Source organism: Seriola aureovittata, chromosome 12, assembly GCF_021018895.1.
Source record: "Seriola aureovittata isolate HTS-2021-v1 ecotype China chromosome 12, ASM2101889v1, whole genome shotgun sequence".
Lineage (NCBI taxonomy): Eukaryota > Metazoa > Chordata > Actinopteri > Carangiformes > Carangidae > Seriola > Seriola aureovittata.
This window is the reverse complement of record NC_079375.1, coordinates 14,774,492-14,789,017: the sequence shown is the minus strand read 5'-3', so window position 1 is coordinate 14,789,017 and position 14,526 is coordinate 14,774,492. Positions and strand designations below refer to the sequence as shown.

Here is a 14,526-nt window from a genome sequence, read left to right as displayed (position 1 = left end):
GCCCTAAGTTTAAAAAAGAAGGTTTCCATTGACATTCATTTGCGGTAATTTGGTTAGACTTAAGTGTATTTAGAAATAAGCACCATGTAAATTTTAACACTGGTCCCTCTATATAACAGGTAGACTGCACAGGTAATGATGCAGGATGAACCTTAATCATTTCAGTTACAGTATATTCTGTTTAGAGCTGCTACTAATGATTATCCTCATTATTGATTAACCTGCAAATTATTTTCTCAATTGCATTGTCTATAAACTGTCAGAAAATAGTAAAATTGCTTGTTAAAATTTCCCATGGCACAAGGGGATCTATTTCAATAGTTTAGGATATTCATTTTTCTCTCATGTGTAACAAAGACGAGCACCAAATCCTCACATTTCAGAAGTGAGATGCAGCAAATGTTGTTGGTGTTTTTGCTTGAAAAATTTCTAAAACAGTTGATCAGTTATCCAAATAATTGTTGATTCCGTTAAGTATACTGCATATTCCCAAACAAGTTAGCAGTTAATCAAGTTATCACAAACTAACCTACAAAAATGATCATGGGGCCACCCAAGGCCCAAGTGGCCACTGTGTCTGATTGATTGGTTTGAGTGTTCAGCGTCCTGTTTGTCTTTTACACACCACATTTATCATTTCTAAAGATGAAATGATACTGGACTAATCAATTAGTTGATTTGACAGAAAATTCATCCTCAACTTTTGATAATCACTTCATCGATTCTGTTACTCAAATAAAATCTGAAACATTTGATTGATCCTGTTTCTCTAATGTGGGGATTTACTGCTTTTCTAGTCATATGTCAGTGTTTTATATTTTGGTTTTAGACTCTTCGAACAACATGCAATTTGAATACAGAACCTTGGACTCTGAGACTCTCCTATTTCATGGAAAAAAAGATTAATCAATCAATAAAGAAAATAAGCATATTACTGGATAACAAAAACGACTGCCTGTTGCAACACTTATCATTTCCACTGTCAGTATTCCCTTATCTATTTACCATTGGTACAAAGTAGCTTTTCTTTCTATCAGGCAGAACCAGAGTACAGTATCTCCGTTGCATGGGCCATTTCATTAGCTAGATCACACTTCACTTGACATGATAAGGTCCTTTATTGTGTCACTTTATCATGGCCTCGGTAGACTGAGGTTGGCAAGATCAAAAATACTCTAAAGACAAGGAAGAAGAGTGACAAACACAATCTCACCATTAGGGGTCTGCAGATCGACCCTGAAAGTATCGATACCGCTGATACAGCTCAGTGTTACGGGTCAGTTCAGTGTCCCATCATTTGTGCATCCTGGCAACATGATCACTCTTATAGTGCTTGCAAGACTGGCACCTCTGCTGCTGGTGGGTGCACAGTTATTACATCTTTAGTTCAGAGAATTCACATAATAAACCTTAATTATCTGAAGTTAAAACTGTCTAAACTTACATGTGATTAAGTAATTAACATAGAATAATAAAAAACAAGACTAGGTATAAACGTAGCACATTGCTGGACCATCTATGGGTGTGAACTCTGGGCAGTTGGGCAGTAACCCAGACTTTTTTTTTTTATAGTTTATTTCTTTACATATATTATTGTTAATGAAAGCTGATTTTGTTTTTGCAAATTCAAAGTTTCATTCACGTAATTAAACTTTAAATTTGCAATTTGCAAACAAATCACCTTTCAGTTTTTTAGATTGTGGGAGGAAACCAGAGCACCTGCAAAAAACCCACATATACAAACTTAATAGGTGTAAAAGAGAAAGAGAAGGGAAATGCTGCGTGGTAAGGAAGGGAAGCAGGATGGGATGGCAGGACAGGGCAAGACTTGGGGAGATCAGGCTGGTCCACATTATTCATTTTTGGGCCTCTGTGTGACTAGGATTCAGATGGGTGGGAGGCGGGTGTTTGATGATGCTGCAGAGGCCTGCTGGAGCTTACAGAAGGTGCTTTAGCTGGTTTGGAAATGGGTGGGAGGCAGGTTGGCCTCATGTCAGCCTCACTTGTCTCTTTATACCTGATTGGCAGATTCTGCTCATCCAAAATATTTCACAGTTGACACTGCACTTCCTTGGGTAATGTCTTTATTACGTTATACCCGTCAGAAAGCCCACGTAAAGTCTGAGTAAAGTGTCAATCATCTGCCAGGGAGGTTTGTCCACCCAGCCGATTTGGTTCCCCCCTCCATGGCTACAGCTGTGCTGGAAATTTATTTTCAATTAAATCTTCTCACATTTGACATGACAAAACATGACAATGTTTGACATTTTTTGCTTGGTTGTAATGATAAATAGACTATCAGATTAGTTGCAGGGTAATTTTCTTTTGATCAACAAATTGTTGCAGCTCTACTTAACATATTTCTCTCCTTTACTTGATAGTATATTAGCTGGGTCTTTTTTTTTGGCATTTTCTGGTATGTATGTATATAGTATTTTATGGTGATGCTGATATTAACTAGAAATTCAATCTGCTTGTTCTTCAAAATTACTCTTTACTGGATAGTTTTGAAAGAGAGAAAATCTATATTTTTAGATTTGGAGCTCAGCCCATCATGCAAGGATTTCCATACGTTCTGGATCATGTCACAAGCATAAAACAAGTGCTCTGTTGTTTCTACATTTATGATGCACTGGTTACAATTATCAAATATAAACCTTGTTCTGATGAGTTCGTTTGAAGGACAAATTTCGTTTACAGTTTTAAAATGTTTTTTTTTTTTTATGTTTATGGGGATTTGGATTTTTTTAAAGGAATTTTCTTACAATAAATATCCCTCACCTTGAGCATCTGATTATTTTAAGGCCTAGATTGATGAACTGACAGAAGCTCCTGTATCACATGACCAAGGAAACGGCATTAAATTTTAATTTTCCCGGAAGTTACCCATGCGACTTGGAGGCGCACCGGCTCCACGGACGAGAAACACCGCACTATGGCCTCGCTCTGAGCCTCCTCACACGACAGTGGTGTACGTACCGAACCGGCAATCCGTCACCATCGACGCCCTGATCATGGACCTACGGTCCAGAGGCTTTTTTCGGGGCCATCGGAGTTGTCAGTAGTACTCCCAAAGTACTATATTATTTGATTTTGAGCACTGTCACTTTTGCACGTTCGGGGATTTAAACCGAAGTGACAGCAGCAGCACTCACCCCGGCTGCCGGTTAGCTAACTAGCTCGCTAAGTCATTAGCTAAGAAAAGGGCAACATTTCTCTTTTGGAGTAAAGGACAAGGAAACTACAACACCACTACTTTCAGTAACAGAAGACTGATCAGAGGCCGATCCCCCGAGTTCACATCTTACAACATATTCACTACTGATTCCCGGTAAGGGTAAAAACATCTAAAGGTGGTAGTGCTAGCTTGAAGTGCACCGGAGCCTGTCTGCATTTTTGTCAAAGGCACACAGGCTACTTAATGTTAGCTGGTGTTAGCAGGCCCCGCCGGCTGTCATTCCACACACCGGGAGGGCTAGCCAGCTAATCTTGGCCAGAATACAAGAAGGGATAAAACCAGTGTAACCTGAATGTGTTAACATCAGTTCGATTGATATTTTATCTTGACAGGTGTTTGGCTAAAGTTAACCTAACGTTAGCTGAAGTGACAGCCAGGGTTACTCGCTCTCGTGGCTAATGGTCACCGTTGTCATCGCAGGCTCCGTGAGGCAGTAGCTGTTAGGCTTAACGCTAACCGATTCATAGTTTAAAGGCGATTTCCACTGTGTTTTTACACCTAGCGACAGTTTGATTCAGACTCTGATTTTATTCGCCCTTTTCGCACGATATTAGCTCCGGATGTACGCCAGGTTGATGATTTGTGCCCGTGGAGCTTGTTGGGCCTGTAATTAAATACACCTCGGAGGACAGGGTTGGGCTAAACCGCTAACGTTAACCAACAATAGCTCAACTGTAACTTAATCGGTGTCAAGTGTTGCAACATTTCTGTCACGACCGGCTTAGATGTTGTTCTCGGGTTTTTATTAGTAAACACACCGTCCATCGACACAGTAATACCATCTGGGCTCTGTGTACGTTAAGGTTAAATGTGGACTCAGCGTTGAGCCACGTAGCGTAACTAAGCGAAATGTCTCTGATAGTGGGACACGTAATGTTAGCCGGCTGTTGGCTAACGGTTTAACCTGCTTCGGTCGGGAACGCTGCCTCGCTAGCGGGCCAGTAAAATACCTTTTAATGTTATAACTTGGCTAAGACACAGTGGTAGTCTTTTCTTAGAGTGCCTGTCATATTTAATATCGTCTCATAAGGCTGTTGGCCATCACTGCTGGCAGAGCCATATGGTAGCTTTGTGCATTGATGCCCCGTCCAAAAGAAGCATGGCACAAGCTAGCAGCTAGCGATAGTTCCTGTGTCAGCAGGTGGATGGTGTATGACACGTCTGCTAGCAGCATTCATCATTTTATATTAATTCCCGCATGTCTCCACTATTCCAGCACATGTGGAACAATATTTCATCATATTGAAAAAAACCTGCTTTCAGGCTTTGAAATTGATATAGACTAAAGGTTATTGGGATGGGTTATTTGCACATGTAGCTAGCACAACCAGGGGGCAGTAGCCACTGTTAACACAGTAAATGAACTTTGACCTGAGGTATCCATTTTCTTAAATTCGCTCAAAACCAGATCTGTTCAAGTGGTTTATTGGTTGTCACATATGAGCTGGAAGTACATCTCCAAACCACTGCAAGACATCACCATTAGTATTTACTTTTTGCTGTTTGGCCAAGTCATGATCGTTTAGGAATGTGTTTTTTAGAGCACCATCTGTTCAGTAATTGAGGTCATAGGGGGTCTGGAGCCATTGCAAGTCAAATTCCCCTCTTTTGGAATGATTTTAATAGCCACCACAACCATTTTTTTTACTCGGACAATAGGCAGTATTGGGTGGAGGTTAACACACACGAGTCTGTTGCAATCTTTTTTGAATGAGGTATCCACAAACAACATTAACATGAGCTGCTCAAAAGAGTAGACACATGAGCCATGCAATGTACATGTGATCAAGATTATGAGAGGGGTTGTGTTATCATAGGCGAAACCACAGACCACACCCTCACTGCTTGGTCAGATGTTACCACACTAGTGGTTCATGTCCTCGCACTGTGTTGTCAGATATCTGACCCATATGGTTGCAATTATCATGTGTGATGAAGATATGCTACACCACTTCTAGTAAAATATTATATTAAAAAAAAATTGGATTGAAAGTAATTTCATCTCATAGCCTTTATTAATACTTGGCTAATGCTTAGTTGTTGTTCTCTTTATGTATTTCTTGCTCCTCTCTTCCTCAGAAAGGCTGGCAACACAACGCCACCCTAATGCAGAACCATAAAAGAACGTGAAATGAACAAACCACCACAGCCTATAACGGGACCCAGTTCTGTCCCAAACCCTGCCCCTTCCCCTGGACTGACACAGGTGAGAGCCACTGACCTTGTAGAATTCAAATTGTTTTTAGGAGATTACTGTTTGGTAACATCTCTTTTTCCTCTATTCTCTCCTCTCAAGGCCGCCTACGGCCCCGGGCAACCCCCTTCTCTTGTTTTTGCCACCCCTCCACCTCCACAAATGAATTCTGCACCACAGCCAAGACCGGTATTGTTCACAGCATGTTTTTTATTTCTTTTTACTCAGGATTTTGCATTCGGACTCATAAGTATTTGATATGTTTTGCCTTGTATGAAAACCCCTCCTTTCCCGCTCTTTAACAAAGATCTTTGACACCGGCTTCTCTTGCTATAAGGCTTTGGCTAAATCTGTGTATGTGTGTGCTTGTTAAAGCCTATTTGCCATCTTTCTCCTTGAATGTCAATCTTGACTTCTTTCCTCTCTTCTGCTGTCCTCCCAGTTTGCTGCAGGGCCCCGTACTTTACACCAACAGGTACTAACACCCCTCTCTTTTCCTTACATCCCCTCGGTCTCCTTAGTAGAATGCATGCTTTCAGTCCCACATGTCGGAGAATTAGATGAGAACGCTGTAGTGTCTGTGAGATGAGTGATGTTAACTTGTCCTGGGGTCCAGTAAGACTTTCAAATTGCATTCTACAAATGTGAATTTCTGTATAGGACCCGTTGTGAGGGATCACATTGTTTTAAAAGCTGGAGTTACACAGAGTTTATTTGTTCTTTATTCATTCTGCATCTGCGCATACCCGCAGTTTTTATTTTTTATTTTTTACCCTCATGCTTCTCTGCATTTGCAACATTGTCCCAAACCTGTCATGATAATGACAGCATAACTGACAGTACAGTGTGCTGTCATTTATTTTTGAATCATTTTGTGGTCATGTGCAAATCAAAACAAGAACTGGCTTTTTTTTTTTAAACTCTAGATCACCCTAACATACATGGACACTGTTGATGCCTGACGGGGGTCAGCTCAACAGTTTGATGTTATAGTGAATTGATTTTTGGTACCTGCAGCATTCTAATATCAGTTTCTGCATGCGCCTGCAGCCCTTAAAATGACTCCCTAATCACTCGAAACGGGGACCCATGGGACTTGAGGGGATCCAACTCGTATGCAGACCTGTACAGAGTTGCATGTGCAGCTATGGTTGTTTGAGCTTACTGTTAATGACTCAGAGATACACTGCTGCCTTTCATCCGCTTCCTTCTTACACCTTGTAATCTCAACCTTCCACATTGTCTGTTGTCCTCATTTTCACCTTAATCTCACTCCCTCTCTTGCTCTCTGCTCATGATGTGTTGCGCGGCTGAAGGGTGGATACAGAGCATTACAGGTAACAGCTTTTCTCTTCGTCCAACCCCCTACTCCCCCCTCCCCAACCCCCCGCACCCCCACCCCCTGAAACTTGGGCTAACCTCAGTGTGGCAGGAAGAGATGATACCCAGTACAATTTAAACTCAATGTAACCTAAGAACTGAACTTACTGTATACATTGGCAGTTGTTATGAGTGCTTTGCTTTCAACTGAGGTGCTGCTGCATTCTAACACATGGGCTAGGACTACAATAGTAAAGACATTAAATGCATACGCAGAGCAACACAGGTTTACTTGTGCGAAGATACATTCTTCATCCTTCTCTCCCTCCGTCTCCCCTCATCTTTTTTCCAGAATTACTATCAAAACCGACCAGCCATGGCCACCAGTGCTCCAAGGGTACAGACAAGTAGTGGCCCTCGACCTGTTGGACCTACTCACGTCTACCCGCCCAGTTCCCAGATGATGATGATTTCCCAGCAGCAGTTGTCTTTTGCTGGCTCACCTCAGGGCTACTTCATTCCCCCTCCTGGACAGGTTGGTTCACATTAGAAATCAGCAATCTGTTAAAATGGAAAACATATCACTGGTCTACCCAACAACCTGCCTACATAATACTCCTTATATTACTATATTGGCCTGAATATAGCTTTGTTTTTGGAATTTACATTTGAAAAAATGGGGATCAAGGACTTCAGTTCCTCGCCCAGTGAAACAGATCAGGGACTAAATCATCTCTCCAGCAGCCCAGAAATACTGGGGTCCCACATAGTCATGAAGGAAGTCTTAGAAAACACAGTCTGAAAAGTGCTAACAGCCAGAGAAAATTCTGACCACATCCAAGAGCCTGACTGGAGAGTGTTTGAGCATGTGACTGACACAATGAGGAACTAGCTACATTTGAAAACATAGTTGGACAAATGTTGTAGTTTTTTCTTTCAAAAGCAGGTGTTGGAAAAGATGTAATCTTATATTTGCATCAGTATGTCATAGTGAGAGATGGCAGAGATGGACCTGAAGCTCTCACAACTTTATTTTTCCCTCCGTTGTTGTTGTTTCTGACTCTTTAATTTGTTTCTGCAGTACCGGGCCCCATACATGCCTCCCACTCAGCAGTACCCTGTGACCAGTGGTGCACCAGGCTTCTATGCAGGAACTAGCCCTGCTGAATATCCAACTTATGGTAAGGGGCTTTTGCCCAAGACTAACAACAACCAAGCACAACCATAAACATGATAAAACATGATGATTGTCTTTTCAAAAGAGGTTAAACCTCTGTTAAGCATCAGAAACCCAAATTTAACAGAGAGGTTAAATTGAAGCATCTGGTTTTAGTCCATATCCATTTGCACACCTCTTTACTCACAACGTGTCGCTGGGCGTGTCATGGTTTTGCCTGGTGTGTTTTAATGTCTTTCTGGGTCAAAACACTGCTGTATGTGGTGAACTGCCAGTTGCATGTGCTCTGGCTTAATTCTGCTTTGGCCTGTGTTCTTTCTATCTGCAGTCTCACCTGACACTGCCTCACAGGTTCCATGAAATGACTTTGAGACTTTGGCTCCTGCTTCTTTTCTGTTCTTTTGTTGTTATGTCGACATTGAAACAGGATGATGGAGTTGATTTTTTTTAATGTTAAGAGGGAACTAATTTGAATATTAATGGTTGTAAACATTAACAGGGACAAAGACTCAAATGGAGGGCAAGCATTGATGTGATGCAGCTGCAGATTTTTTCTTTTTATCTGTGAAGGATCCAACTAAAACCTCACATTTATACTTAAACAATACACACACCCTGAGTGCAAGATGGTGCATTGAACAGAACTATCCAGGAAGAGAAGTGTGATTTTTGATTTAACAATATGCGAAAAAATTTCAAATTGTTCATTTCATGGGACCTTTTTAACACCCTGCTTCCTCTGGATCCTCTCATTAACTCATTCTGCATCTGTCTCTTCCTGCCCTATCTCCTTCTTACCTCCCTCTCCCGTCCCTCACTCCCTTCCTCTCCTTTGCTGCGTTGGTTCAGAGCCCTCTCTTGCTGCGAGGGAGAGGCGGGGTGGTGGGGGGAGAGGAGGCGGGCGAGAGAACGGCCGTCTCTCTCTCCACGGTGCTCCTCTCACCTCCCAGCGCTACCCCGGTGAGTAGTGTGTGTGCTTGTGTGTTGGTCAGCAGGCTTCAGTGGCAAAATCTCTGTGGCACTACCTGTATCTAGTATTCTTGATAATGTTTTTTGTTGTTATTTTCACACATTGGTATACTTTTTACTTGCAAATGAGATACAAAGTGTTGTACACATACTCAAAGTAATGGGTTATAATTGTAATTTAAAAAATAATCAGCAAGCACACAGGAAACACATTAAGTCTATGAATATATTAATAAGATATTGAAGCCTGAGCAAAATGAATGATGGTACACCTTTACTCATGTATATAGATGGAGAAGTGCATAAGGCACCATTACTGTAGGGCATTTCACTTACAAATTTGTGCAATAGCTTTGTAATATGTGTAAAGAATTTAACTTATTAACCATTTTTGATAAGAAGTATGCCTAGGAGAACCTGTGAAATCTGTTAAATATTAAGAAATTGAAATAAAAACCAAAAAAAAAAAACTGAATTTTGTCTAGTTACAACAGATGACTAGACATAATTTCACCGGCAAATCACTAAAAATACACTCAGGCATGTGTTGTTACCAGTTGCTCTAACAATGGAAATGATGGAGAGAAAAGGGTGAAAAACAAATTACAATCCCCTGATTCATGAAATCATTTTACTTTAATTTTCTGCTGTTGAACAGCAGCCTGCCTACACATGGCCGGTGGAGCCGCTGCCAGCCAGCAGGTCTCTTGCTAGTTGGGTACTCTACACACATTTCCTAGCTGAAATTCCACTTTTAGAATTATGTCTTTCTATATTTTTCTTCATTTATGTATTTTGTGTGATTTACAATGCAAAAATTATTTCTTTATAATCATAAGCTAGCTGGTAATGCTGTTTATGTACTACACAACGTTTTAACATACTGCTTCAGTCCGACCTTCACAGTCTGGATTTGAAGGTCATTACTCCAGGAGTTTGCATTGTAACCAATTTCTTTCTTCATTCTGAAGGTTACCTTTATAGCAGGAGTAGAAGGGGCTGACTGCAGACTAAAAACATCCATGGTTTCACAGTTTCGAAGTTAATATTTGTTTGTATCTTGTTACACAGACCTCATATAGGCTGTCACTGTAGATTATGTGTTACTACAGGAATCTCCACTCTTATCAATAGGGCCTCCAGCTGTGGAGACATTGACATGGATTTTTAGCAAACACAGCAGTTGTCAACAGGCATAGGTTTATAGTAGCATATTGAATTCCTTTTCATAACAATTACAACTATAATTCCCACAAACTGCCTTGCAGGGGTGTTAGAAAAACATGGTCAAAGAAAAAAATTTTGCTCATAACCACAGGAACCAAATATCTTCTGAACCTTGAATGGCTGGTCATTTTAATATGAAATTGCACTTGAGTATTTTGTTTTCATTAATGTTTTTTTTTGTTGTTTTTTTTGTTTCACTCTAACCTTACAGCAGGAGCATACTACCCAGCTCAGGCGCAGTACTCTCCATCTGTCCAGCCTGCACCGGTCATGATCAGCCCCGCCCAGCAGCAGCAACAAGCCCCGCCTCCTCAGCAGCCACCGGCACAGTCACAAGGCCCACCAAAGAGGGAACGCAAACCGGTAGTGTGTCACAACAAAAGAGCAGCACATCTCTTGTCTGAGGTCAAAAAAAAAAATGAATAGAGAGAGAGTGTATTGTCTGTTCAATGTGGAACTTTCCCTTTTACCTCAAAATAACAATAGTATTTATTATGATGGGTGGCAGCTATAGATCAGTATTGTAAAGGATCGTCACATACTGTCTGTAATTTAATGTTGGATACACGCTTTAGGGGAACTCAACCGATATTTGTCCTTTCTCCTTGATAGATAAGAATACGAGACCCCAACCAGGGCGGGCGTGATATCACAGAAGAGATAATGTCAGGTGGAAGATCCACCACCACACCGACTCCCCCACAGGTAAGAATGCTTTGGTTGCCATTGACTTATTGGAACGCTGATCCTAGGCAAGCATGTTTATGAACGTAGTTAAAGACAGAGTTGTTTCATAAATTATATTAACTGATTGTAAGTCAAGATTTTCTCTGAAATATTAAACTGCTGTCAACTGTTCTGTACTGTGTGTCTGTAAATTTAAGTGCCTGAATGACACTGGGCTCAGACTGATAGTTGGCTTTCCTGACGATGCAGCAGTTTTTCAAACATTGAAGCATTAAAAATATATGAATATTCTACAGTTTAAGGTCTTGAGATTTAAAAAATGTGTAAGAAAAGTAACAACATGCAGCTTTAGGAGATCACGGCTGTTTTGGATTTTGTAAGAAAAGAGATATTTAGTTGGTTTGTATGAACAAAGCCTGCTCTAAGGGAGAAAACAAAAGCAGCCCTTAGGAATTCTTTACAGCCCTAAACTAATTTATTTTTCACAAAGGTTTTTGCATATTTTCACATCTTTTATAGTAACATGTCATAATTAAAACAGCGCTAATCTAGCAGAGTTACACAGAACAAAAAACAGAAATCTAAAGCAAGTACACACAATTATAGTTTATAATTTATAGTTATATCGTTGGTGTTATAAGCATATTTTATTTTACTATATATTTATATATTTTAATGATTTTAGTCTTTATTTTGACACATGCTTCCAAGAGGATTGCTGCCAAACCTAATTTCATTGTGTTTTTAATGCAGTGCTAGTAAAGAATCTATCCATCTATCAATTATGCACTGTTGTTTTGAGCTTTGGTTATATTTTTATGTTAGTTTGCATTACCTTGGGTGACTACAATGTCAGTAGGGAGATAAAGGGTTAGGAGAAATATGAGGAGCACTTTTTAAATAATAGAGGTCAAAACCAGGACACATGACAGCCTTCAAAATAACCACCACCTTGAATCCACCGCTCTTTGACACTACTCTTCTTAACTAAAAGTGAAGGCCAGAAGTTCTGTAAGAATTGCATTGCAGACATTTTATAACGAATTACATTGAATGTGTGTAGCTTTATCTTACAATCCGGTGCTTTTCAGTGCTTTAAAGACAACTATTTTGTGATCCTAGGCCTCCATAGCAGAAGTAAGTCCTGCACAGACCAACGGTGAAGTTGTACAGTCTGCCACTACAGTGATGAGAAAAGGTCAGTACGTTTTCTCATTTTGGTTTGCATGAAAAATATTTGCTTCCACACAATGCGCCACAGTTTCCTTTATGTAACTATCTCATGTGTTTGGTTGCCCAGATGAAATCACGGAACCTCCCGCTAGCGCTGAGACCCCTCCACCTCCCGCCACAGTAAATGCAGAGCCTGTGGTGGAGGCCAAACAGGAAACAGACAGCCAGGTGACACCGTCTGCTGAATTAGCCACACAGTCTGTAGCTCCCACAGCTGCTACTGAGGTGCCATCCCCATCGATAAAGGACCAGCAGACTCCCGCTTCCCTCCCTCCTGCAGTAGCATCTACGGCTACTCCTGCTGAGGCGGTAACTAAAGACGATACTAAAGTCGGTGACACGGTAGATGCTCCCGTCGCCCCTTCAGCATCATTAGCAGCACAAGAGGCACCTGTCAAAATGGAGGAACCACAGGCTGCCCCAGCTCCAGCTGAGAAGGCACCAGAAAAGGAGGAAAAGAAAACGGAGGAAGTGAAGAAAATCGAAAAAGAGGAGCAGGTAGCCAGCTCCAAGTTAGAGCCTGCAGTTGAGGTTGCAGCAATAGTTCCACCCGTTAAAGTGGCAAAAGAAGAAACGGCTACAAAGACAGAAACTGAAATGTCTGAGCCTCCACCCTCTGCCCAGGAACCTGCTGCTCCACAGACCCAGACCGCTGCCCCGAGCTCTGCCCCCGAACCTGAACCCACACCGGCTGAAACAGCAGAGCCTCCTCTCCCCAATGGCCTTCCTCAGCACATTGAGGAACTGTCTGAGGACATGGCATTTCCAGACACTACACCCCTTGACAAGCCCGACGCTTCTCAATCTCAGGAATCCACACCTGTGGCTAAAACAGTAACACCAGCCCAGGAGGAGGAGAAGGAGGAGGAAGAGGAGGAGGAGGAGGTGGTGGTAGAGGAGAAAAAAGGGGAAGAGGTGAAAGAGAAAAGTGAGGATGCCCCTCCCGCCTCTGTTAGCTCTATAGAGGAATCTACTATGCAAGGTACAGTGGAGTTTATCCTCACTTGCATTTATGATTGTCATATTTGTCATTCTGTTATTCTTTTATCTGAGATTTTAATGTCAGCACTTTATCCTTTCTTTGAAGCTGCTACGTCTGTGCCAAAGAAGAGGAAGAACATGAAGGAGCTCAACAAGAAGGAGGCCATTGGAGACCTCCTGGATGCCTTCACGGAGGTCCGTATCAATCCAGATGGTGTATGAGAGTCTCAGCAGTTTCAGCTGTATCAATAATATTTTTGAGGACATTTAGTTTTTAAAACACGCCATTCTGTCTGTTCATCTCTTCCTGTTTTGTTTGCTGCAGGAGCAGGATGCCAAGCCCGCCTCTGAACCCTCGTCCACTCAGGCCGACCCTGTCCCTGCTGCTCCAGCTGAACCTCCCGCTGAGGCTGCAGATGAGACCTGGGAAGAGAAAGAAGACAAGCAGAATGCAGACCCAGACAGGGCCAAAGCCACACCTGAGCCAACTGAGCAGAAATACCAGTACAAAGAAGGTAAGCTATGACTTCCGATTCTCCAGGAATGACGGTTTGTGTGTAATTAAATGATAACAGCTACTGTTCTGATGTGCACTTGTCACTATGATGATGTTTTTTGAAGCATGCATGCAAGTAAAAAGTTTAGGGGCAGATTTAAAAAAATGCAAAGGGTACACATTGAATGTCAGGTCACGTGCAGATTTCTTTGGGTTTTAATTAAGTTTGATAAATCTATAGAGAACAAGACAGGTCCTCTTTGTTAACAATACAAATCAGCACTGGCGGTTTGGAATATCGGGGGCAAGAGACCTACTCATAACAGGTTCCTTTACGTTTAAGAGACCATGTATCAAGAACACGTTTTCCACATCAAACCTCCGCATTAACACGTCTCTTGCACGTCCCTCAGAACAATGGAAGCCGATAGACCCAGAAGAGAAGAAGAGGTACGACAGGGAATTCCTCCTGGGCTTCCAGTTCATCAGCGCCAGTATGAACAAACCTGAGGGCTTGCCCATCATCAGTGATGTGGTCCTGGACAAGGTAGGTGATGTGTTGATTCTGCTGTGGAGTATGAGTCATAAAGAAGTAGAACTGTATATTAAAAGGCTTGGTATGGGTGAAGTTGATGATGCAGGAAGCCTATTCCACTCAAAGTGATATTTTCTTACATTTACTATTATAACATCATTTATCAATGTGTAAATAAACTTTTCCTGTTATATTTGGTGAATGCTTGTTAAATATCCTCTCTTGAGTCGGTTGAGTAATCCCACAACTATACACGTCACTGCATTAATAACTTGTTACCATTGCTATCACAAATAGCTGCAACTGGTAACAGAAAATTAATTTCCCCAACATCTTTTACTCAGACTTTGTCTAGTCAGCAGAACAGTTTACAGTATATCTTTGGTCCACCGTATATGGGAATTTGCGTTAATGAAATTCTCTCTCTCTTCATGTGAATGTAGAACATCACATTAGAGAAAGCTCATAC

General features: G+C 41.5%; 1 protein-coding gene across 7 annotated transcripts in view; it reads left to right on the top strand.

Annotated features, from left to right (window-relative positions):
• The first annotated feature begins 2,891 nt into the window (after window positions 1–2,891).
• Window positions 2,892–14,526, top strand: part of eif4g1a (eukaryotic translation initiation factor 4 gamma, 1a) — a 22,373-nt gene continuing 10,738 nt past the window's right edge. The window contains exons 1-15 of one of the 7 annotated variants that reach the window (XM_056390714.1): window positions 2,892–3,331; window positions 5,322–5,444; window positions 5,535–5,621; window positions 5,875–5,907; window positions 6,749–6,769; window positions 7,105–7,287; window positions 7,834–7,933; window positions 8,779–8,889; window positions 10,337–10,488; window positions 10,738–10,830; window positions 11,935–12,010; window positions 12,113–13,027; window positions 13,133–13,221; window positions 13,352–13,541; window positions 13,936–14,069. In XM_056390714.1, coding sequence (XP_056246689.1) covers window positions 5,370–5,444; window positions 5,535–5,621; window positions 5,875–5,907; window positions 6,749–6,769; window positions 7,105–7,287; window positions 7,834–7,933; window positions 8,779–8,889; window positions 10,337–10,488; window positions 10,738–10,830; window positions 11,935–12,010; window positions 12,113–13,027; window positions 13,133–13,221; window positions 13,352–13,541; window positions 13,936–14,069 — 2,259 coding nt within the window. In that variant the 5' untranslated portion in view covers window positions 2,892–3,331; window positions 5,322–5,369. Of the gene's footprint in view, window positions 3,332–5,317; window positions 5,445–5,534; window positions 5,622–5,874; window positions 5,908–6,748; window positions 6,770–7,104; window positions 7,288–7,833; window positions 7,934–8,778; window positions 8,890–10,336; window positions 10,489–10,737; window positions 10,831–11,934; window positions 12,011–12,112; window positions 13,028–13,132; window positions 13,222–13,351; window positions 13,542–13,935; window positions 14,070–14,526 lie in introns of all 7 variants that reach the window. The other 6 variants (XM_056390713.1, XM_056390716.1, XM_056390715.1 and 3 more) reach the window with 6 other exon arrangements.